General features: G+C 41.5%; 1 protein-coding gene across 1 annotated transcript; it reads right to left on the bottom strand.

The window, feature by feature from the left end:
- Positions 1 to 816: 816 nt before the first annotated feature.
- On the bottom strand, positions 817 to 20958 carry caln2 (calneuron 2). Its single transcript, XM_070917704.1, has 5 exons — positions 20838 to 20958; positions 15714 to 15857; positions 13580 to 13692; positions 4293 to 4446; positions 817 to 944 (listed from the first exon to the last, which is right to left on the bottom strand). The coding sequence occupies exons 1-5, from the start codon at positions 20953 to 20955 to the stop codon at positions 817 to 819; spliced, it is 657 nt and encodes a 218-aa protein (XP_070773805.1). The 5' UTR covers positions 20956 to 20958.
- Positions 20959 to 22800: the final 1842 nt, after the last annotated feature.

The following is a 22800-nucleotide window of genomic DNA, read 5'->3' as shown; positions in this document are numbered from 1 at the left end:
TTTTTTTTACCTTCATATATTTTACACCTCTCTCTCTGAGCTCACATTATGTATGTGGACAACACTGTCTTTTACACACCCATGTAAATGTTAAATGATCAATCAATCAGTCAGTATTAAGACTAAAGAGCAGAGATAGTGGGACAGTGATGATTCTTAAGTGGTCCCTTAAGAGTATTGAGTTGTGCTCCTTGTGGACACACATAAAGACTTCATGTGGCCCAAGATTAGTGGACTGAGCCGAGGACGTCCATGTTTCACAAAAGGTGTGATGTTTATACATGACTATATGAGATGTGAGGGATTTACTATGCATTTAAATACTGTGCCCAACATTCAGTGCCCACATTCACTCAGTTCACATTCAAGGCAGCTTCTCTAGGTTAAATATGCAGTTGTCCATAACAACCATTGTTTGTTTTTGAAATTAGGAATGGCTCAAAGCACCTGATTACACGTTTTCAGTAATTAGAAAATCAAGTTTAAAGGGTGGTCTTGGTGTCGAAAACAGCAAAATAAAATGTACTATTTATTCTCACGATTTATATAAAAACATAATTCTTTTCGTTTTCAGGTTCTTTATAAGTCCAGTAACTTTACGTGGTGACATCTTCAATGCAAAACAAATATCTCGTCATTTTACTCACATTGTCTGCTTCTAAAAGTTAAGTTCAAATTAAACTTTAAAAAAACAAACAAAACTCAACTGATTGTTTAGAGAAGTGCTTGGGTTGTGGCTGGTCCAGCTTTGGCTGCAAAGACAAGATGTGAGGTCATGGCTGTTCTGTCCACTCCCCATGCTCACAGTGCAATTGGTTACTCCATGCCGTTTCGCAGCATCTGATTGGCTGCGATAAGCATGACACTGATGATGAAAGCCATAGCGAAGGCGCAGATCAGACTTTTCCTGACACACGTCTGCCGATTCTTCTTCTTGGGATGGACTGAGAGGAGTGAAAGAGAAGAGAAAAGAAATAAGTGACGAGAGTATAGTTCTGTTAAGTTACCACATTATTCTTTAGCCCTAGTTTGTGCCTCTTTGTGACTATTCTGGCTCTGTCCAAAGGTACAAAACCTACCTGCACCTCTAAAGCTCAATTAGTAACACGTTATATCTCGCTTATTTCATTTGTACAAAAAAACAACCGTCACCGTGCCCGACCAAGAAATAGTCTAGCACACAACCCCCTGTAAAACAATAAAAGGTTTTTACACTTCAGTTTTTGTATGTATTAAACAAACGAGATATAATGTGGTAATTAGTGAGCCTGAAAGGTGCTGACAGACAGATTTGATGGGCAGATTCTTTGGACAGAGTGAGGCTATCTGTTCCCTCGTTTCCAGTCTTTATGCTAAGCTAAGCTGCCTGCACTGGCTTCACATTTAGCACACACACAAAATATGAGTGGCATCAATCTTCTCATCTAATTGTCAACAAGAAAAACAACCTGCTTTTCCTAGAATACCGAACCACAGCTTTAAGTAATCAAATAAAAACATTAGGTTCAAACAATATTTTATGAACAATTCTGTCAGTTCATAAATTACAAAACCATATGGTCATGTGCCGGCATTTCAGGTAAGTACAAAGACGTCAGTGGATGGCTAAAGAAAGATCAAGGAGGCCATTTACATTTGACGTTGAAGACCGTCCTTTAATAGTCACAGGGGGTACGATCTCCCACCCATATACGACCACCTGTTATCACATAACCGAAGCTCTCGTGATGACACCAGAGCCACTTCCATTTGCTAAGCGAAGACTGTGACATGCTGTTGAAAGCTCTGAAAAAGCTAGTAAATGGACCTTTGAGTTGACATTTCAGACATTTCATTCATCCTCAAAGTCTCTTCTGCTGTGCCTGTATAAAAGGAATTAGATTCATGTATAGTGAATGACTTTTAACCTGTTTCTCAAGGTGCACCTCTGTTCTTTGACACAAAACAAATATGGATTAAATAGCAGCTAAAATTTCTAGCTGCCGTGTTTTGCAGCTTATTTCTGTGACCTAGATCATCAGTAGAAGTGTCTCCAATGTATGATACATTAATACGTTAATACGTTAATACGTTAATACGTTACGCAATAAATGATGAATACATGAGAGGCACAAACTGGTTCTAATACTCACTATGCTGCAGCAAAAACAAAGACAAGAGGAGTGAGGTGGAACTTGTTTTGCTACCTATCTGTGTGGGCTGAAAGGCCCTTTTTCCCCCGAAAGACATCATCTCTGGAGATTGAAAGAGGAAGAGCAGTAGAGACAGACGAGTCCTCCAACAGGCCTTGCAGCAAGAGCAACAACTAAAAGTTTCCTCTCTGTCAGTCCTCTTGTCTCAGTTTGTAAGAATCAAACGCAGCATCAATAAATCAAGTCAGAGCTCTGAGTCGTGGATCTAAGAGGGGCTGTGAAAGTCCCACTGGACAGGAAGAAGAAGGGAAGGAAGCATGCAAGAGAGAGGGAAGTTGAGGATGTAGGAAGAGGGTTAAATGTGGGGAAATCATACAGCTGTTTTTACAAGAAAGGCTCTTTACCTCTTCATCTCCTCTTTATTCTCCCCCCTGCCTGCTTCTCCTCTTTCTACTGTTCTTATTCCTCTCTCTAACTCCATGTCACGCCCTTCCCTCAACACCAGAAACTTTGTGAAAGAGAGTGCCAAGCCAGCAGTTCCCTGATCCCTTCTTTAGCCTCTTATCTCCTCCTTCACTGTCCCTACTCCGCTAAGTTTCTCCCTTTCCTTCCGGCTGTCTCTTTTTAGGTCTCCCTGAGACTGTAGGCCAGTACCCAATGGATTCATTAAGACTTTCCTAGTTTTCCTACCACGTTTGATCTTTCTTTACCTTTGTCCTAGTCTGACTTTTGGATGTTTCACAGCAGAAAGGCAATTGCTAGCTCTGTACCATAACTAACACAGGGTCAGATTAAGGTTTTTGTTTCTCCCTAAAGCAGCATAACTTGGTCTCATGTCTCAAGACAAATGCCTTCACTTGGGCACTCAGACATTAGTAACACATCAAGCCTCTGTTCCTGGCTTTGAAGCCCAAAGAAATGCACGCATGACCTCGAGATTAATAGATTTCATCACACAAATATTACATCTGTTGTCTTGAATATACCTTCCCAGCATTCTTGACCTTTCTCTCACGATCACCACCTTGATGAAACCTCTGTAGTAGATAATCATGTTGGCATAGCAGCAGATTAAAAATGAAGGATTTCACCTTGAATTTTCCAAACCAAGACTTAGAAAGTCATTTAAGTGTTTAAAAGTTTTATCATCCTCTACACTACACTGTCTTTTCCACTTTATTCAAAATTAACAAAGACTGCAGAACTCTGCACGATCTCAATGCCTCTGCTGCATCTCCCATCTTAAAATGTTATCCCATTGTTCTGGTAGATTAAGTGACACTTGTGATGACTTTATAATACAGGGATTTCATAATACAGATTACTGTTCCATTCATGTCAAAATGTGTAGTATCAACTGCTGGAGGCAGAAATAGATTTGTGAATTTGTCTGTTGGTCTACAATTTAGCCTTAAAGCAGTAGTTTGACATTTTGGGAAAATATGCTTATTGGCTTTCTTGCAGAGAGTTAGATGAGAGGATCGATACCACTCTCATATCTGTGTCCTGTAGTATGGCCAAATGCCAAAAGCTTATGCCTAAAGTTCAAATACATGCCGAGCAACAGCTCTAAAGTTCAGTAGTTAACACGATGCATCATGTTTGTTTAATCCCTACACAGACAAAAATGTAAAAACAGCAATTTACGTGCTGTAATGATTTGTTTGAGTCTTGTCGCTGTGAGGTTGCCAGGCAACCAGTGGAGACTCTAGGAAGTCGTTTTTCACACCAATTGAGGAAACCAAATTTTTTATGAATGTAGCAAGGTAGCTAGCAAGTTGTGTGGGAAGATGACGTCCCTATTCTTAGCTAAACTGTGATTGGTCAATTGTCTCTCATAAACAACAGAAACATCCATCAACGAGCATAACACCAGACCTATTTGAAATGTTGAACAAATTAGAGATGTGGGTTGTAATCCAGAGATCTGGAAACAGGCTAGTTTAGCCCTGTTCCAAGTGTATTTCTCAAAATGTCAGACAATACTTTAAACAGTTTGATTAAGCATACAGTTAGTTATTTGGATTAATGTTAGGAGAATGTTTTGGTCATGGATACATTTACCTTGCTCAGTGTCAAATTACTGCGTAAAATAGAGGAATTACAGTATAAGATTACAAGAGTACAGGTATTTATAACAGCAAAGAACAGCTTCCTCACCTCCCTCATACTCAGGGCAATTCCCTGAGGTTTCATTGAGGCTCTCTTCCTCGGTGATGATGATGTTCTCTATGTCCTTCATTGTCAGGTGGTCCCGGAAGGCGTGGAACAGCACCTGCTTCAGCTCATCCAGAGACAGCTGCTGCATGTCAAACTGCAGGGGCACACGGCGATCAATGCAGAGACACAGTCATCCACAAACTGGCTTTATGAGGGCAGACAAATATAGAAGATAAGAATGAAGGTGAGAAATGTACAAGCTGCATACATGAATTTACGTTTTATTGCCTAAGTGTGTAATGTACAGGTATGTTACATAAGTAGGAAAGGTGTCAGTTGTAATGTAATGGCAGCGTATTTGCCTGTGCATCACTGGTGCTATTTTTGGGTGCCTGAATCAGTATGCGAACCTGCGTGTGTGCATTGATATAGGTGGATAATGGAAATACTGGCACATTTACTTTCTTGTAGGTGGTTGTATTCTCAGTTGTGTGACCAATCATTGAGTGGAAGACTGAGTCTGTCCTATTCCCTGTCTGCCCTTCCAAAACATCACGTCCTTCCTGTCCCCCCAGCAGATACCCCCTACAATCCTTAGACGCACATGCACACACCATCCTCAAACCCACTGGCATCAGTGTCTGGATTATTTACCTCACCGACAGCCTCAAATACAATCAGTCGCTTGGTTTAGCACAACAGATGGACATACTGAGGCAGGCGAGGGAAAGAGGAAGAAAATAGGGGGCTGATCGAGACAGAGAAGAGAGAGTGATACAGTGAGATGAGAAAATGGGAAAGTATGGTGAGGTCAGAGAAAACTGAGATGAAGGAAGTAGTGGGAGACACAGACTGAGAAAACAGAACTGGCAGACAATGGTGATGGAGACGTAAAAGTGTTGTGATGGTGAAGAGGAGATGCTCATTTCAACGAGGGAACGATCATGTTTTATAGCCATGCTCGTTAAACTCTAAAAACATCTTTCATGCTCATCCACTTTAGGTAAAACAACAGATATTGTTTACCAAAGGAAAACTAGCTGATGGGAGAAATTGTACTACAATATTGGTATTGACCAAAATGTAACCATCAGTTCCTGAAACCTGACATCGAATGCCCGGTCAAATGTGCACTTTACTTATTCTTCGTTCTAATCGTTTGAAATGCTTATTTGCTCTCTTGCTGCGAAAAGATGAAAAGATTGATACTGCTGTCATATCTGTCTGTTAGCTATAGCCAGGAGTCTGTTAGCTTAGCATAAAGACAGGAAGCAGGGGCAAACAGCTAGCCTGGCTCTGTCCATCAGTAACACAATCTGCCTACCAGCACCACTAAAGCTCACCAATGAACATGTTACATGCTGTTTGTTTGTATGTACCAAAACCAAAGTATAAAGTGGCATCATGCTGGACTATCTTTCGGCAGGGAGCAGTGACTTGCTGGAAGTCACTGCTCCCGGCCAAGAAACAGTCCAACACATAACACCCCATGAAACCACAACATATCGTTGTTACACGTTGGTTTTTATACACACAAAATTGTTGGTACCCTTCCGTTAAAGAAAGAAAAACCCACAATGGTCACTGAAATAACTTGAAACTAACAAAAGTAATAATAAATAAAAATTTACTGAAAATTAATTAATGAAAATCAGACATTGCTTTTGAATTATGGTTCAACAGAATCATTTAAAAAAACAAACTAATGAAACTGGCCTGGACAAAAATTATGGTACCCTTAAATTAATATTTTGTTGCACAACCTTTTGAGGCAATCACTGCAATCAAGCGATTTCTGTAACTCTCAATGAGACTTCTGCACCTGTCGACAGGTATTTTGGCCCACTCCTCGTGAGCAAACTGCTCCAGCTCTCTCGGGTTTGAAGGGTGCCTTCTCCAGACTGCATGTTTCAGCTCCTTCCACAGTTGTTCAATAGGATTTAGATCAGGGCTCATAGAAGGCCACTTCAGAATAGTCCAATGTTTTGTTCTTAGCCATTCTTGGGTGTCTTTAGCTGTGTGTTTTGGGTCATTATCCTGTTGGAGGACCCATGACCTGCAACTGAGACCAAGCTTTCTGACACTGGGCAGCACATTTCGCTCCAGAATGCCTTGATAGTCTTGAGATTTCATTGTACCCTGCACAGATTCAAGACACCCTGTGCCAGATGCAGCAAAGCAGCCCCAGAACAAAACCGAGCCTCCTCCATGTTTCACAGTAGGTACAGTGTTCTTTTCTTTGTATGCTTCATTTTTGCGTCTGTGAACATAGAGCTGATGTGACTTGCCAAAAAGCTCCAGTTTTGTCTCATCTGTTCAAAGGACATTCTCCCAGAAGCTTTGTGGCTTGTCAATATGCATTTTGGCAAATTCCAGTCTCGCTCAAACAGCGACGGATGGTGTGATCTGACACTGATGTACCTTGACCTTGGAGTTCACCTCTAATCTCTTTGGAAGTTGTTCTGGGCTCTTTGGTTACCATTCGTATTATCCGTCTCTTCAATTTGTCATCAATTTTCCTCTTGCAGCCACGTCCAGGGAGGTTGGCTACAGTCCCGTGGACCTTAAACTTCTGAATAATATGTGCAACTGTAGTCACAGGAACATCAAGCTGCTTGGAGATGGTCTTATAGCCTTTACCTTTAACATGCTTGTTTATAATTTTCTTTCTAATCTCCTGAGACAACTCTCTCCTTAGCTTTCTGTGGTCCATGTTCAGTGTGGTACACACCATGATACCAAACAGCACAGTGACTACTTTTCACCCTTTAAATAGGCAGACTGACTGATTACAAGTTTGAAGACACCTGTGATGCTAATTACAGGACACACCTTGGTTTAACATGTCCCTATGGTCAAATTATTTTCAATCTTTTCTAGGGGTACCATCATTTTTGTCCAGGCCAGTTTCATTAGTTTGTTTTTCAAAATGATTCTGTTGAACCACAATTCAAAAGCAATGTCTGATTTTCATTAGTTAATTTTCAGTAAATCTTTATTTATTATTACTTTTGTCAGTTTCAAGCTATTTCAGTGGCCATTGTGGGTTTTTCTTTCTTTAACGGAAGGGTACCCACAATTTTGTCCAAGTGTGTATGTATTGAACAAACAAGATAACATGTTAATTAGTGAGCTTCAGAGGCTGCTTCCAGTCTTTATGCTAAGCTAACTGTCTCCAGGTTGTAGCTTCATATCTTAACTGACAAATATGAGATATTGCATCGATGTTTTCATCTAACTCTCAGCAAGAAAGCTTATAAGTGTATTTCCTAAAATGTCGAACTATTCCTTTAACCAGATATATCGATTTAATGCATGATTTGGACATCTATTTGTTCGGGTTCTTAAGTGCTCGTGTTTAGATAACATTTAACATTTGATGGTTTTGTAGACAAACCTTTCTCAAAGCGAGGTAGCGAAAAAAGTCTTGTTTTGGTATTGGTAATGCAAAAAATTCTAATTACACCCAGCTCTATTTATTGGTGTTCTCTGTAATGTCAGATTGCAGCACTGCAACAAATTCAATCAATGGAACGTTACCAAGATATCAGCGCGATAATTCAGAGGTATGATATCATCTACCAAGATGTACACGTACACACATGCAAACACACATTTTATGTATGCATTAAACCTGGAATATTGAGTCGGTTCTTTATGAATTTTGCATGTCTGCTTCTGTGTGCATTGATATGCAGCCAAAAAGCTCTGTAAATACATTGATTCCAATCTAATCCAATCCATGCCGCCTTTACAGGTGATTTTCACTGTAATTATGGAAACATGCATGTGGATGCACACACACACACACACACACACACACACACACACACACACACACATGCACAGGAACAGCAACAAACAGAAATAGCACACCTGGGACATTGCAGTAAAGAATCATTTCACACATACACAGACAAACACACTCATTAAATTGCTCAGTCTCTGTCTGGTTTTCTGTCCCTGCCTCTTCCCCCTGTCACTCAAACACACACAGACGCACACAAACACATCCAGATACTCTACTGGCAGCTAAGGTAGAAGACAGCAACCAAAAAGAGCTTGGATCAATATTAAACTAAAACAACCTTTTTCTTTCCTTTTTGAAAGGACTCGTGCAGACAAGCAAAAGTGACAGGAGAGCATACAGGTAGAGGGGTGGTCCGACACAACAAACGAAAGATTCAAAATTACAGCATCATATGTTGTAAGCACCTGATCAAGAGTAAGTTTAAACATGAACTAACACTAAACGACAACTTTATCTCAGTTACTAACATTTTCTGATTGCTATTTAAGGTTTGTTATCAGTAAAGATCATGTTTACACAGCTGCAAAACACGCCTACATTTTCAATAATGATGATTTTTACCAACAACTCAAATTCTTCTATTACATATATGATAATACTTTAAATTTCTATGGTCAAACAAAAATACAGATTGGACCTTTAACTGCTCTGACTCATGCAGCCTTGTGTGGCACTCAGGGGCAGAGAAACAGGGAGTGGCAGCAGCAGTTGGAGGGCCTGAGCTGCCTAATTTCTGCTGTCCTGCTTGCCAAAGCTGTCTCTGCCTTGAATGGATGCTAGGAAATGGAGGAACAACTCTTTGGACTGCAGCCGCAGGACAGACAACATGACAGCTCAGTGCTGGAGCACGGAGAATGTACAATGTTCCTGTCTGTCTGTCTGAGGGGGGAAAAAGCCACAGTGGAGCCGCTACCTGTTACCAACCAACAGAGTGATTTCTCCCTCTGCCCGGTCTCTGAAGGACATCCACGTCCGCACAAACACACACACACACACACAGAGTAATGAACAGGGGATGCGAATACTCGAGAGTTTGCCTGTCAGAGCATTTTGTCTTTCACTGAATGAACTCAAATATGTGATGTGTGTGTATTTGTGTGACTGTGAGTGTGCGTGAGACAGGAAAACAGCAGGGGATCGGGAGCAGTGACCGGTGACATACTGAAGGAGCCAGGACACATCAATCAGAAGAACAGGTGCTTACACGCCGTTCCTCCTGTCTAATCCTGCCTGCCCTCAAACAGCACAAGCTTGTTTCATCAGTCGTCCACCTGCTTTGTCTTCTGACCCTTCTCTAAAAAGTCACCCAGAGTGACAACCTACAAGCATTGTTTCTTTTATTCGGTACTCAGTTTCTCCTGGCTTTCTGTCTAGCAGCAGTGCTGTCAGGGTTAGGTGACACCTTAAAGTTCAAGTAAAGCTTCTGTCTTGGAAAACAAACCACGTTTGTACCAAAGTGCTTTAACCAAAAGGAAAATGTATACACAAATACATACACACACATAGAGGATGCATGTTAGTTAGAATTGCAGGTAAGATAAGTTATTTTTAACAAAGACAGCAGAGGCTACAGCCAACCACAAATGAATAATAGATGAATTAGATCCACAGAAACAGAATCAGTCACAGTTGTGTGTGATGTAATCAAAGATGGTTTCTAAAAATATCACCATATTTTGTCACTCTGAAGCAAAACGCTCCACCTTTGAGGTGCTGAGACCGAAGAGGACCTGTCCTGGTCACTTTTTAGCCAACATTGTTAAAATGATTGCACTTATGGTACTGCACTTTGAATGAAATCATCCACCAAATGGCAGTTATTATGTAACAGAGACACACCATGTTTTTACTCTACATTTGGCACCACTGGCCATCAGTAAGAACACTGCAGACTGTCTCAACAGAGGGCAGGGTGTCACTGGTCGGCTATATCATTCTGCTTCATTCACCCTTCTTTTCAGTCTCTGCCGTAATTGATGAAATACTTACAGGTGTAGAGCTAAAAAACAAACGTTAATGGTAGAAAACTTTGATAAAAACCGTAACGTAACTTTTGACACAAATAAAAGAGTCTGCCGAGAATGTCAAGGTGAATGGTTGGGCATACAAAGCATGTTTCTTTGACACACTTTCTAACATTAAAGGAGTATCAATACCACTCTCATGTTTGTCCAGTTCAATGTGAAGCTGGAACCAAGAGATGGTTAGCTTAGCTTAGCATAAAGAGAGAAAACAGGACTATTGCTTGGCCAGCAGTGACTTCCTGGAGTTTTGGGGTCCCCTCTGTAGTCAACCTGACAAACTTACATTGATCCCCCCCCCCCGAACACAAACACAAGTTATACGTTATATTAACGTACATCACCCCTGTCCCCCCTGCGTTACATTAACGACACTTTACTTTATTTTGGTCACTGCACTGTTTGTTATTTATCTTATCTTATTTTAATTTTAATTTTTATTCTTATTTTACCTTTTATATTCTACATATTTGTTGTCAAAACAATAGCACCTTCAGACCACGGCAAATTCCTTGTAATGTATGTTACTTGGCAATAAACAGTTTCTGATTCTGATTCTGAGTCTGACTAGAGACTCCAGGAAGTCACTGCACCGGCACAGGAAACAGTCCTGCTCATAACCCCCCGTAAAAGCACAACTTGGTGTTTTTACACAGTTTTTCTACTGATTAAACAAACAATATGCAACATGTTAATTAGTGAGCTTTAGAGGTGCTGAATTTTGTTACTAAGTAGTTTTAGTTGCATACAAGCAGCCGTGTAACCAACCAGACGCTACAGCATGGTTTTTAAAATGGTCAGTTGTAATGTTAAAGAGTAACTTAACACCAGGATGAAAAGCAGTGTTTCACTGCACTCTCTGGTTAAAAGCCTGTTTCAGGTGTTTTGTTTCACCTGTAACCAAACAGTGATGTCACACGGTCCTGGTGTACATCTGTACATCACTGCAGCAAGATGAGAAATTAAGCATCCCCCAACCCTAACCTCCAGATAGATTTTCAGGGGGTGTTAAGTCACTCTTTAAGAAGGCTATACATAATTGATGGTAAGTGGGGTTAAACATGCTTTGGTGGTGGAAGTAGCTCAAGCGGAGGAGCAGATTGGGCATTTATCGTGGGGTTGGCTCAATCCCTGATTTCTCCTGTCTACATGTTGAGTCAGGAGTCCTTAGTGAGAACCACAAAACTGCTCCTGATGTGTGTAGTCCCTTAAGACAAAAAGCATCTGCCATGATGAATGTATGAATGTAAGATTGGACACTAATACAGACATTTTCAGCTACTGTAAAACAATAGAAGATTTTGCAGTCTTCTCTCCTGCACTCGCTCAATGCAAACATATTTTTTAGACTATAAACATTGTTATGATATTGGCTAAAAAGATTGTTGTTTTTTTTTTATCTTCAGGCGCTGTAGCTTAATTTGCAGTGGAAGACAGGGTGCTTCTTTTTTCAAAATCTAATTTACTGACTGTCAGCAGAAGTGTGGTAACTTGAGTCAGGAGTTTTTCAAAGCAGATATCTAAATCTCCCCGAGGTTTTACTCAGGCCATGCTACAGCAGAAAATAAACAGAAAAACAGAACTGTTTTTCGGATATTTCCACGGTACACTGAATCAAACAAGTAGGATACGATCGTGAGGACGCACAAAATGTATTCAACACACACACACACACACACACACACACACACACACACACACACACACACACACACACACACACACAAATGCACACAAAGAGGAAAAAAGTAATTACACACAAAACATACCAACTCCAGTCTCCCCAAAGAGGTCAATCATCATACATCTCACTGTGCGAGGATATTATCTGAACATACTGAACTGAGTCATTATGGCCCACCATGATGTGCCTCCTTCTCCTCCATCTCTCTCTTTTCATTACAATGACTCTCCCTCTCTTCCTGTCTCCCTCTGAGGTCTGTGAAATATAAACAGACACACACACACAACATACACACAAAACGCTGCTCTCACAGTCCTCAGAGACACACTTCCTCCCACCATTTCAACCCCCCTCCTCCTCCTCTTCCTCCTCCTCTCGCTTCCTATATTCTTTTGCTCTCTGCTTTCATTGCTCGCTCCCTCTCTCCTTCCCTGCTTCTCTCCTCTTCCTCCCCTTCTTCCTGTTTTCTTTTGGTCCGTCTCTCTCTCTCCCTTTGTGGGAGGTGAACATTTTAAATCACCCCTGAGACGCACACTGTCTGCGACCTTCATGAATCACAGTCTCTCGTACCTCTTTCTTTCATTTTCTTCCACTCTCCTCCTTTGTGGTTTTCCTTTATATTCTTGTGTCTCTATGTGGGGCATCCCCCCGCCCCCCCCCCGCCTCCCTCCCCATCCCCACATATTGTCCAGCTTGCCTCTCTATTCTCTCATCTCCTTTAGCCTCGCTGGCTGGCGCACCGTAGTCCGTCTTGCTCCATCCCTCCTTCATAGATGCAATGCGTCTCATTTATAAAAGGTGTTCTATTTCACACAATTCATGAAGAAATGATGTTGATATTAAAATCAGCTGTTTTTTGCATTAGTTTCATTTGTTTTCCGATGTGTGAACAGCATAGATGCTTGTTTTTTTAATGATATTTTCTGAAGTGATTGCACAATGAAATCTCGGATGTCTATGTAAATGTGGCCCAGTATGTGTGTGCAACCTCAAACGCACACACCTCCTCATTTCAGTGAGTCACCACCTAAATGTTTCTCCTCTTATTTGACTCAAGGAAAGCAGAGAACAGCTTCCTAAGAGCTGTCACCCTGCTCAACCAGCCGTCCTCACACTCGCTCTCCCCCCACCCCCTTACACACTCAAACACACACAGACACTCAAAACGCTTGCACTTTTCATTATTGTCGCATGTCTTACCTAAGATGCAAAAAACAACACTCTGAGAGCAGCAAATTTTCTGTCTGGAGCAATTTTAAAAAACAAAGGAAGCACGTTCAAAAGCATGTAGATGAGCTGCAGCCTTAATCACCACTGAGCCCAGTTTGGACATCTCAAAGCACACAAGCTCAGACTCTCCACATACAGGAGCACATCCCTGAAATCTTTATTATGGTAATACCTTCTGCAGCACTGTGAGGGATAAACACACACCGAACCCAAAAACATACACATACTCACATAAAGAAAACACACTTAATTCTCAGCAGGTCTCGTTTCCTTCAAGGCCCTGAGACGAAAGAAAAAAAAGTCTCTGTTTTTGTCAGAGAGCAGGAGAAGCAGGTGGGGGGCTGAGAGTGTGTTTCTGTGTGTGTGTGTATTTTTGCACTTAAGTCGGTGTGTGTGTCTTTGCAGAGTCCCTGCAGAAACTAGGGCTGTGCTTAAGGATGTAAGACTTGCTCTGACTGCTGAAAAGTAAGAGGAGGCGTACAGGATGGAGCTGATAAATGATGAGGATTGTGTGTGATGAGAAACAGCTCTAGTCTTTCACCTGCCAGAAGATGTTGTCGATGGTGTTACCCAGGAATCCTTCTCTGTTGTCGGACGACAGCAGTTTGGGCCCCAGTATTGTCATGAACTCCTCAAAATCCACCTGGCCGTCCCCTGCGGGCAAACACACACACAAACACACACACAGTGAAAGGCAGGGAGACAGATAGACCGGGACAACAGAAAATCAGATACACAGACAGGAAGGCTGGCAGACCGGAGCTAAATAATGCATTTTATGCTGAAGTTTATTTGCTTGCTGAAACAAAGAAAAGAGCCCTGAGATGGATCAACAGATGGATGTGCCCTCATCCATGACAAACACCCATGCATCATCAGCACGACTTCACCTTTCAAATAAGGTGCATGCACCTGTGCGAGTGCGTGCCCGCGTGTGTGTCTGTGTGCAAGCGATTGTGGGAATCGTTTTCACGTTGAAGCGACAATTCAGGGAACATTTTCGCAACATTTAAATTCACAGGACACAACTTGTAAGTGTTTGCATTACGTATCCTACTGCTGCGTGTTGTAAGAGATAGCAATCAACAGCCATCGTCCCGTGGAATTAATACTCAGTGAGCAGCTCCACGACAGCATGTCTTATAAACTGAGTTACTGCATATACAGCGTTATCTAATGTTCTATTTATTGTTTGTTATAATAAGTAGCATATCAGATGCATTAGTAGGAGTGTGCACAAGTCTCAGTGCTGCTGTGTTAGTATTGGTGGTAGGAAAACTCTTTATTTTTCGGGTCTGTAATTTCTGAATAATTTCCTAGACGTTCCCGAGAAAGAACTATGTAATTTGGTACTAATTACAGGGAAAATAGAGACAGAATTCAACTGGTACTCTTGCAATGAATGAATTCTAATTAATTGCTGTGAATTCCTAGAGAGTCTTTCAGTCAGTGCACAGCAGACCAGCTGAGCAACAATGTGAAATTTGTCAACAGGTAAGCATACAATTCAATGTGTATGGAGAATTACGTTTTCAATAATGTTGACTTGGGATGGAGCTGCTCATTTCTTCCCTACAAGTGGTGCAAAGTTGCCCAGTTCTTTCCGGGAAACGTCTTCGCCCGTAAAGTGAAGCGTTACCTTGTAAAACAGTATATTATCAGTAACGAACAGCATCAGCTTTCTGTTCTGAAACCTGACTGCAGTTTCTCAAAAATGCAGCTTTAAATTGACACAATATAATTTTATATGTTAAGACTACTTTGCCTAAAACCTGGAGGAAGGATAAGAAGATCAGCGGATTAAGATTTGTGAGGGAGGGATTTAATGACATAAAATTAATCATCTGAAGGGCTGTGCAGGTTGTCTAACACCTGATAATAATTGACATTCTTCAGCTAATTGTGCCTGTGACCCGCTTTCAGCGCTTTATTAGCGGCGACATCGAGCTGATAGAAGTCAGAGGTAGAGGATTTTAAGAGGGATTCTGTCTCTCCTCAGGACAAATGGCTGCGCTGCTCTCAGTTGGTCAGACTACTCATGGAGGCAAAAGCAAAAAGCTTTTAGCTTTGACCTTTGATATTTGCCGCGGGCTGTGGAATCAAGAGCAGGCAGATAAGAACCAGTTGAAAGATTGACTAGCTTGTTTGTGATGCAGGGACTGCTTAGGAGTAAATGCAATCCTCTGTGAATTTACAGGCAGAGCTGGAGTTTAAGGAGCAAGAGCAGACAGGTTCTCTCTTTATTGTCTCCAGGGGAATTTGTTTTTGACAATTGACCACCTGCTGCTCTTACGGCAGTTCAGAAACAATTTTGCAGGAACATTTTGAAGAAAGCTGTAACTCAAAATCCCACTTTGCCTCAAGCAAGTGAAAGAGGCATTAAGTTGTGTGTTTTTGGCACCATTTAACAGTGTTTTTCATTTACATCACATTAAAATTCAACACATAGAAATATTCATACGGCTTGCTTTCTTTGGAAGGAAAATATTCTTCTTCAAGCTTGTACACATCATATTTTAATGCAGACACAGCAACTATAACCAAACATTATACACAGTATATGTTAAACATCCACACACTTGTCCTTTGATGTAAAGGTTCCCTTTGTGTGTTTGCATGTGTGTGTGCATGCTCTGTGCATGCACCCAAGTGTGTGTCCTTATGTAGTGCCTCACCATCCATGTCCAGTCTCTGCATGATGATAGCCAGCTCCACTTCGCTGGGCATGTAACCCAGGGAGCGCATGGCCATGCCCAGCTCTTGTTTGGAGATGAAACCATTCCCATCCCGATCCAAAACACGAAACGCCTCACGGATCTCTGCACGACAAACACAGAACATATCACTGTACATTGCTATCTGTCTACCTTCCTCCTTTCCTTCTGTCCTTTGGGGAAAGAAGACACGTACATATTTTACTGTTGTAGATCATTTTGGTCAGTTTTCATTCTGTGAGTATTTCATGAAATGTATTATATATTTATATATAGATAAATATTTGTATAGATAAACAGCATATTATGCAATGTTTTGTTAACATTGTGGTGGATCCATTTATTTTCTATGTGAAGAGTTCAGTGTGTGATTTGGCCGTCTTGTTGCTGCTGATGTGTGAGTTTCTGGTTTGTTTGGGACGAGGTTGGCAGGTGTGGTGTAAGATGTGAATGTGTCTTTCACCCGTCCTTCACTTCTTCATTTATTTTCCTCTCCTTGTTTTGTACGTGTCTTAAAGGTCGAGGGCTCATCGTAGCAGATGTTTATCTTTATTGCCTGTGTGTGTGTGTGTGTGTGTGTGTGTGTTCTAAAGAGGTGTGTTTCCCTATTTTATTAATTTCCTTTTATTCATTCATTCATATTTGAGATGTTGTAACTGACTCTGAAACATTTTTCTTGTTATTAGAAGGTTTCTTTTCACTTTCACAGTACAGGTACAATCATTGTGGCTTGAAATGTTGTTTTCTTGCTTTGTTGGTGTGTCATTTTCTTTTTTAAATTGTCTCCTTGACATTCTGTGTGTTTGATCTTTGTGTCTCTCTGTGATGTCTGTTATCATTTCCATTTATCCATACTGCTTGTTACGCTACAGATCTTGTGGTCGTGTGAATAATGACTGTTGTCTCTCAGGCGCAAAGGCAGAAATAGTGTGATGAACCTCTCAGGAAGGAGGTCAGGGTGGATGGTTGGGTCATCAAACTGTGACTTTGACACTAACTTTGACTGCTGTTTGCATCCCGTCTCTTATCTTCATTTAGCATCAGTTTCTTTTAATCATTACCACAATCATTCTCTAACCCTAAAGTGGTTATAATCAATATTTTTATATCATATATCGACAATGGATTAAATGACTTTGCAGTTCCCATCAGCTGTGCGAACATTCAGCTAATATTTTTTTAAAACAACTTTACTCTTTCTGGTTCAGTCTCACCACTCTCATGGCACTGTAGGAAGTAGGAAGGAAGCTGTTATTCAGTGATAAAGCTCTAAAAACCCCACTGTACACTACCTGCTCAGCATCAAACAGCAGACAGACACAGTTAGCGACTAGGTGGTGAACATAGTGAAAGCTTAGCAGCTAAAGAGACGAATATTCCTCAGGAGGTGGTAGAGTCCAAAAGCAGAGCTAAAAGAAAGTGAATTGAATGCTAATGTTGCTCTGTATCTGCTGGATGTGTAAATAAGCAACGGTTTGCTGACATGTTCACCATGTCAACTTAAAAAGCGGTGCTGCATTTAAAGCTTGTTGCACGGCTGCCATGTGTCCAAAAAAATAAAACTGCAGGTTTAACTGTGCAGTCTTTGTGTTTAAATATAACCAAATCTATATATATAACTATAGTGGTCGCAGACCAGAATAATATGACTCACTTGTAACCAGAACAAGGTTATCTTGACATCAGGAGCACCAGTATCAGAAAATGCTCCTCATATATTTGGAGGGCAATGACAAACAACCTACTTGCTGTTTAGATTTCGGGACTTGTTGATTTTAACAATTTGTAACCATAAAAACTGCTGAAAGACTTCCACAATGATTCAATTGCGTCTTCAGGCTCGTAAAATCCCAAAATGTAACAGTGAGCCATCAGATGGTGTCAGTGAGATGGAATAATCCATGAGGTGAAATTAATGATTAACAGATTTTAGCGGGTCTGTAGACGGTGTTGAAAGGTGCTTCCCTGGTGCTGATAACAGGCTTTCCCATTAAGGGGAAGTGCTGCAGTCTTCCTCTCAGGCAAATCAAGGTGAGGGTGATCTCCTGCTCCCACCCCTCCAACCCCCCCCCCCCCCTTCCTCTCCCTCACTCACTCTCTTTCCTTGTCTCTCTTACATCTTTATATACTTATTGTATTTTCCAACCCCCAAGGGGCCTGTACCAATCCTTCCACAAAGCACAATCACCACCAGCGTTGCCAAGAGCATTTCCGACTCTCTCCTCCCACATAAAAGGCTTCCTTCTAACTTGTAAGTAAACGCACACAGCTCACGAGGCATCTATCTGTTCGTGCAGCACAATTACTCAAACCTCTGAGGACCCTCTTACAAAATACCCTGGTCAATCTCCGGCTAATTACCTGTCAATCAGTTGGCACTAACTGAGCGGGGGTGGAGGGGGGAGGCGGAGCTTTGGGTTGGGGTGGAGGTCGTCGTATTTATCGACTTGATAAAGACAGCAGAGACAGGACAGACTTTGCAAGTCTTTATTCAACATCTTTTCACGGGCAAGCACTCCATTTCTCTGTGGATCTCTACACTTCGGGGGTGGGAGAGGGTGTCATTTCAGCTGGCATTCGGCATTTGTGCAAATCTTTACAGGAGAAACACAATTGAGAAGAGTAATAGCCTGCTGCACGATGGAATTTAAATCACAGTTTCCCCTAAGACTAATCCTTTTCCTAACTGAAACAATGAATTTTACATGAAGTTCATCTCTTTCTGTCTCTCTCAGGCTGTGTGTCATTAATATTCTCGTCCTGACATGCTGCTCCTTCCTTCCTCTGTGTAATAAGTCCGTCTCAGATCTGCCGCCTGTGCCTGTCTTTGCCCTGTCAGTTGCGCGAGAACCGAAGTTCAGTTGCAGCCCCCATCTAAGCCTGTAAATATCCCCCACGGCTGATAACTAGACTCGAGCACCGTGCCACTGCCTCCCTTTCTCTTTCACTAAATAAAGTGAGAACCAGAGGCGAGGGATTGGGAATGCGGGTGAGTGTGCGGCCTCCCAAAACAAAGTGAGATGTATTTGTATGCAGCTCAATAGTGAGTACATTTTCAATAGGGTATGAATGAGCTGGCCTGTGTTAGCTGTGCAGTGCCTGTGTGTTTGTGTGTGAGCATGCAGCCCTGCCTGTGTGCGGCTGTGTATTACGAAGTCAACCCCCCAGGACTATACATGTTCTCACTCTGATTGATGAAACGCCTCAGAACCAGAGAAAAGGATAGCGGCGATCCAACACAGGGGTGATTAACTAGCCTTCTATCTGCGCTAACAGATGATCCTAGAAGAACCTCCAGCATCTCTCTGAAGTGGGATTAGGAGTTTTCAAATGCTGGCAGCAAATACCACGGATATTTTGTCCACATCAAACAATCCCGTTGGTTGTGTTGGATCTGTGGCTGACGGTGCTTAGATAATACCTCATCAAAATGTCTGGAGTCTAAGAGTCCAAATGTAATTTATATAATAGCTCTACATAGGTCCAAACTACTTTACCCTTCCCGCTGTCCTTGACAAACAAAACACAGACAGAGGCCAACCGAACTAATGGTGATGAGACGTTTCAGTCACTGTACCAGCTCTGCTTTCAGTACACTAAAGCAACTGTTTTAGTGAACTGGGTTGAATCGCGTTGTGCACAAGGGACATTGGATTAAAAGATTTATGCAACAAAGTACTTCATACTAAAGCTCATTCGAGCAAACTACAATAGCCCACATGTATAAACACAAACAAACAGCCTCAGTCAGAAACACACTCTTGTGCTCTCAGTCCTCACACAGTGACAGGATTAGCTGTTTCTTTCCCACCAAAGCAACCCATTTCAGAAATATATGCACTCAGTGCAGTGTAGAAGTCTTTGTTTTGTGCAGCTGGTTAATTAGCACATGTGAGTCATAGGATAGCCTCAAATCAGGACCCAAATGTATGACATACAGTATGCTTTAGGATCCCTGAACCTGTGGTCACTCACTGAACATGCACTGAAAAAACAGCATGACACTAAAACACACTGTGTCAATTTAAGCCAATTTAAAAGAAAACTGTAATTTTTATTCTACATGGGTTTTATTTTCTTAGCTCTATCCATCATCAGCAATTGCTGAGATCTGGGGAAAAAAGCTAAATGTCCAACGGCACAAAAAAGTACAAGCCCTCAGACAATCATGCAGGTTGAAAACAAGCTGACAATTTTGCCAGATTAGATACCACTCTATTTGGAGGTAATACTGAAAGTGAGTGCACCTATAATGACGCTAATTATCCCTAATGCTAAGGCACAGGAAAGATGTGAGTGAGTACTACAGCAAGTACTGTAGGTCAAAGTTATTTCACTATCCAACTTTGCCACATCTCAGGAATTACTTTGGTGAGTAACTGAAATTATGTCATATCATAATGTTATCATAACTTACACAACCAATGGCCAGAGCTACATAAAAACCCATATTGTAAACCATAGTTTTCCTTTAATCGTAATGGTGTTGTATCACAAAACACTCATATGAGTCCTTTTTGAAGTGGTCATATTTAGACATTTTTGTATAAAACAATAGATAAAAAAATCACAACAAAATTCATCCAAAAATCTTACTGTAATGTAACCCAAAAACATTTAAGGCAAAGTGTGTTAAATGTAAAAGGCACATTTGTGTTTTACAAAGGCTACATTCAATATGGCGGATTTCACTTATGTTTTTGGTTGTTTACATACACAACACATGGCTTTACTTTACCTCAAATTGTCAAACAGGCCTTTGTGAGCGCTGGTGGCATCAAATTTAGTGCAAGCTTGATTCAAAACTTGAATTAGGATACCAATCCTAATTCATATATATCTTATTTCTGCCAGACACTGCTTCATTCTGAGTGCTTTGACTGATTTTATTTCATAAGCAACGTAATTGGAAACCAATGCATCCAGTCAAGCTCTGACAAAATGGCTAAATGGAAAAACCTTTCCCCGGGAGAATTGGAGCGCTGTAACTGCATTGTTCCAGAAGTGAAACATTAATTGCAAGTACCTCACACTTTGCTCTGAACCCCCACCTCCCACCCTCTCTCACTGTGTCAGCACACTCACCTCCCAGCTCCTCTGTGGAGATGCTGGTGAGCTGGAAGGCTTCACTGCCCTCCGTCAGGGAGCTGCTCAGGTAGTTGTCTGGATAGAGCAGGCCCGCCCGCACATGGTGGAATGGCATCTTCTCCCTGCAGAGCACACACACACACACACACACACACAGTCTAAATAAACCTTGCATATGTGTATGTGTGTGTGTGTGAGAGAGAGAAAAAAACTACAGGTAAGAAGCATTTGTGTCACAGTGTGTGCATGTATATTCAAACCCTTGCTACCAGCGCGGCCATGAGCCCTTTTTAGAAACACAATGAACATTGTTCCTTCCACTCTGCTAATGCTCATTTCTGGGAGAAACTGCTGTCTCCTCGTGGCACAATCACAGTGACAAATTATGTAATCACATTATAATTCAATGGAGCCACAAAAAAAAAAAAAAAATTCCACCGTTATTGTTCTGATAAATACCATCAGAGTACAATCAGGAACTCTGTATTATCTAGCAATCATTCTCTCACTGTCTTTCTCCTGCTCACTCTTTGTTCAGACTCCTCAGTCCACAGAGGAAAAGCACTAAAGTCCTGTCACACGCTATCGTTTCTTCTAACCCCCACGTCAGATCTCCTGACTTCCTGTCCTGCCAGACAATCCCCACTACCACCCAACACCTCACCAAGAGACCTCGAGGCTTGACAGGGCATCAATCAGCCATGGCCCCTGCTGTCGTATGATCAGAGCGATTCTCCGCTTTGATTCATGAGAGTTGCCCCCCTGAGGGCTTTCCCAGTGTAATATTTTGACACTTTGGCAATATGCTTCATGTAATATTCCTGCCAATAGTACAAGCTGAACTGAACTGAGTCGAGGTGAGGGAGAGAAAGACAGATAAGCAGGGAGGAAGAGATAGAGATCCCGAGAGCATTTCGTGAGCGGGCTGCTGCCAGACTGGAGAGATAGAGATAGAAGGGGGGATGTCTCTCTCGCAGGAAACATGGCCAAAGTATAAACATCAACTCTCCTCTCCTCTCCTCTCCTCCCCTCTCCTCTCCTCTCCTCAGTGTTATTTGAGACTTAAATCCTTTGTGTATCTTGGAATCTGAGCCAAGGGAGGGGAAGGACACCGACTGAGCGTAAAAACAAAGACAGTGTAAAAGGTTAAGAGCTGTGGGATAGGTGCAAGTCTGACCTGGTGATCTGTAGAGGACACCAGGTGTGAAAATGGCTGTGTGTATGTGTGCATCAGACAGAGATAGACAGCAAACAGCGTGTGTGCAGAAAAGTATGTACGTGCACATAGCTTGTGAGCTCTGAGGAAATTTTGTCTTCAGTCCTGCTCCTGGTTGTACACTTGTCTCACCTGCACATTAAAGGTACCTGACGTGTATCTGTTCTATGCCAAGGTCTCATTACGACCTGCCAGTATCAGGGAGAAGAATAAACTCTTTAAAATGTAATATTATATTTATATTATATATTACATCCAATCCAACCTATCTCTACAAATGAAAAGTTACAATTATAAACAATAAAATGCACTGCTGCTCAGTTTAATATACTCAGATGTTTTGCTGCTACAGCCTTACTGGTATGACCAGTAGCTTGTGGTGGCTAATGTTAGCTAATGTTGGCAACTTTAGATAGATGTTGCTGTGTAACTGACATTGAGTTCAGTTTGCTGACTTTTGTCTTGTTCTTTACTTGTATGTTTATACACTGCGTTTTACCATTTTTCCATAATACTTTTCCTTCATTATCATTGGCTTCTGTTTAACAAAAATGACATAGTCTTGCTTTAAAGTGCTATGTGATGCCTGTTAACTTTTTTTCTATAATTTTAAGATTTAATTAAATGAAGATTGGCAGGCCCTTCACTACATTTTACCTAGTGTGGTGTCAAGTTTGTTCTACAACACAAAATGGCACAAGAGCCCTTTTTTCTTCAGTTCCTCACAACTATCTTATGTGTATG

The sequence above is a fragment of the Enoplosus armatus genome, chromosome 13 (genome assembly GCF_043641665.1).
Source record: "Enoplosus armatus isolate fEnoArm2 chromosome 13, fEnoArm2.hap1, whole genome shotgun sequence".
Classification (NCBI taxonomy): Eukaryota; Metazoa; Chordata; class Actinopteri; order Centrarchiformes; family Enoplosidae; genus Enoplosus; species Enoplosus armatus.
The sequence above is the reverse complement of the archived record's forward strand: the minus strand, read 5'-3'. Positions and strand labels throughout refer to the sequence as shown.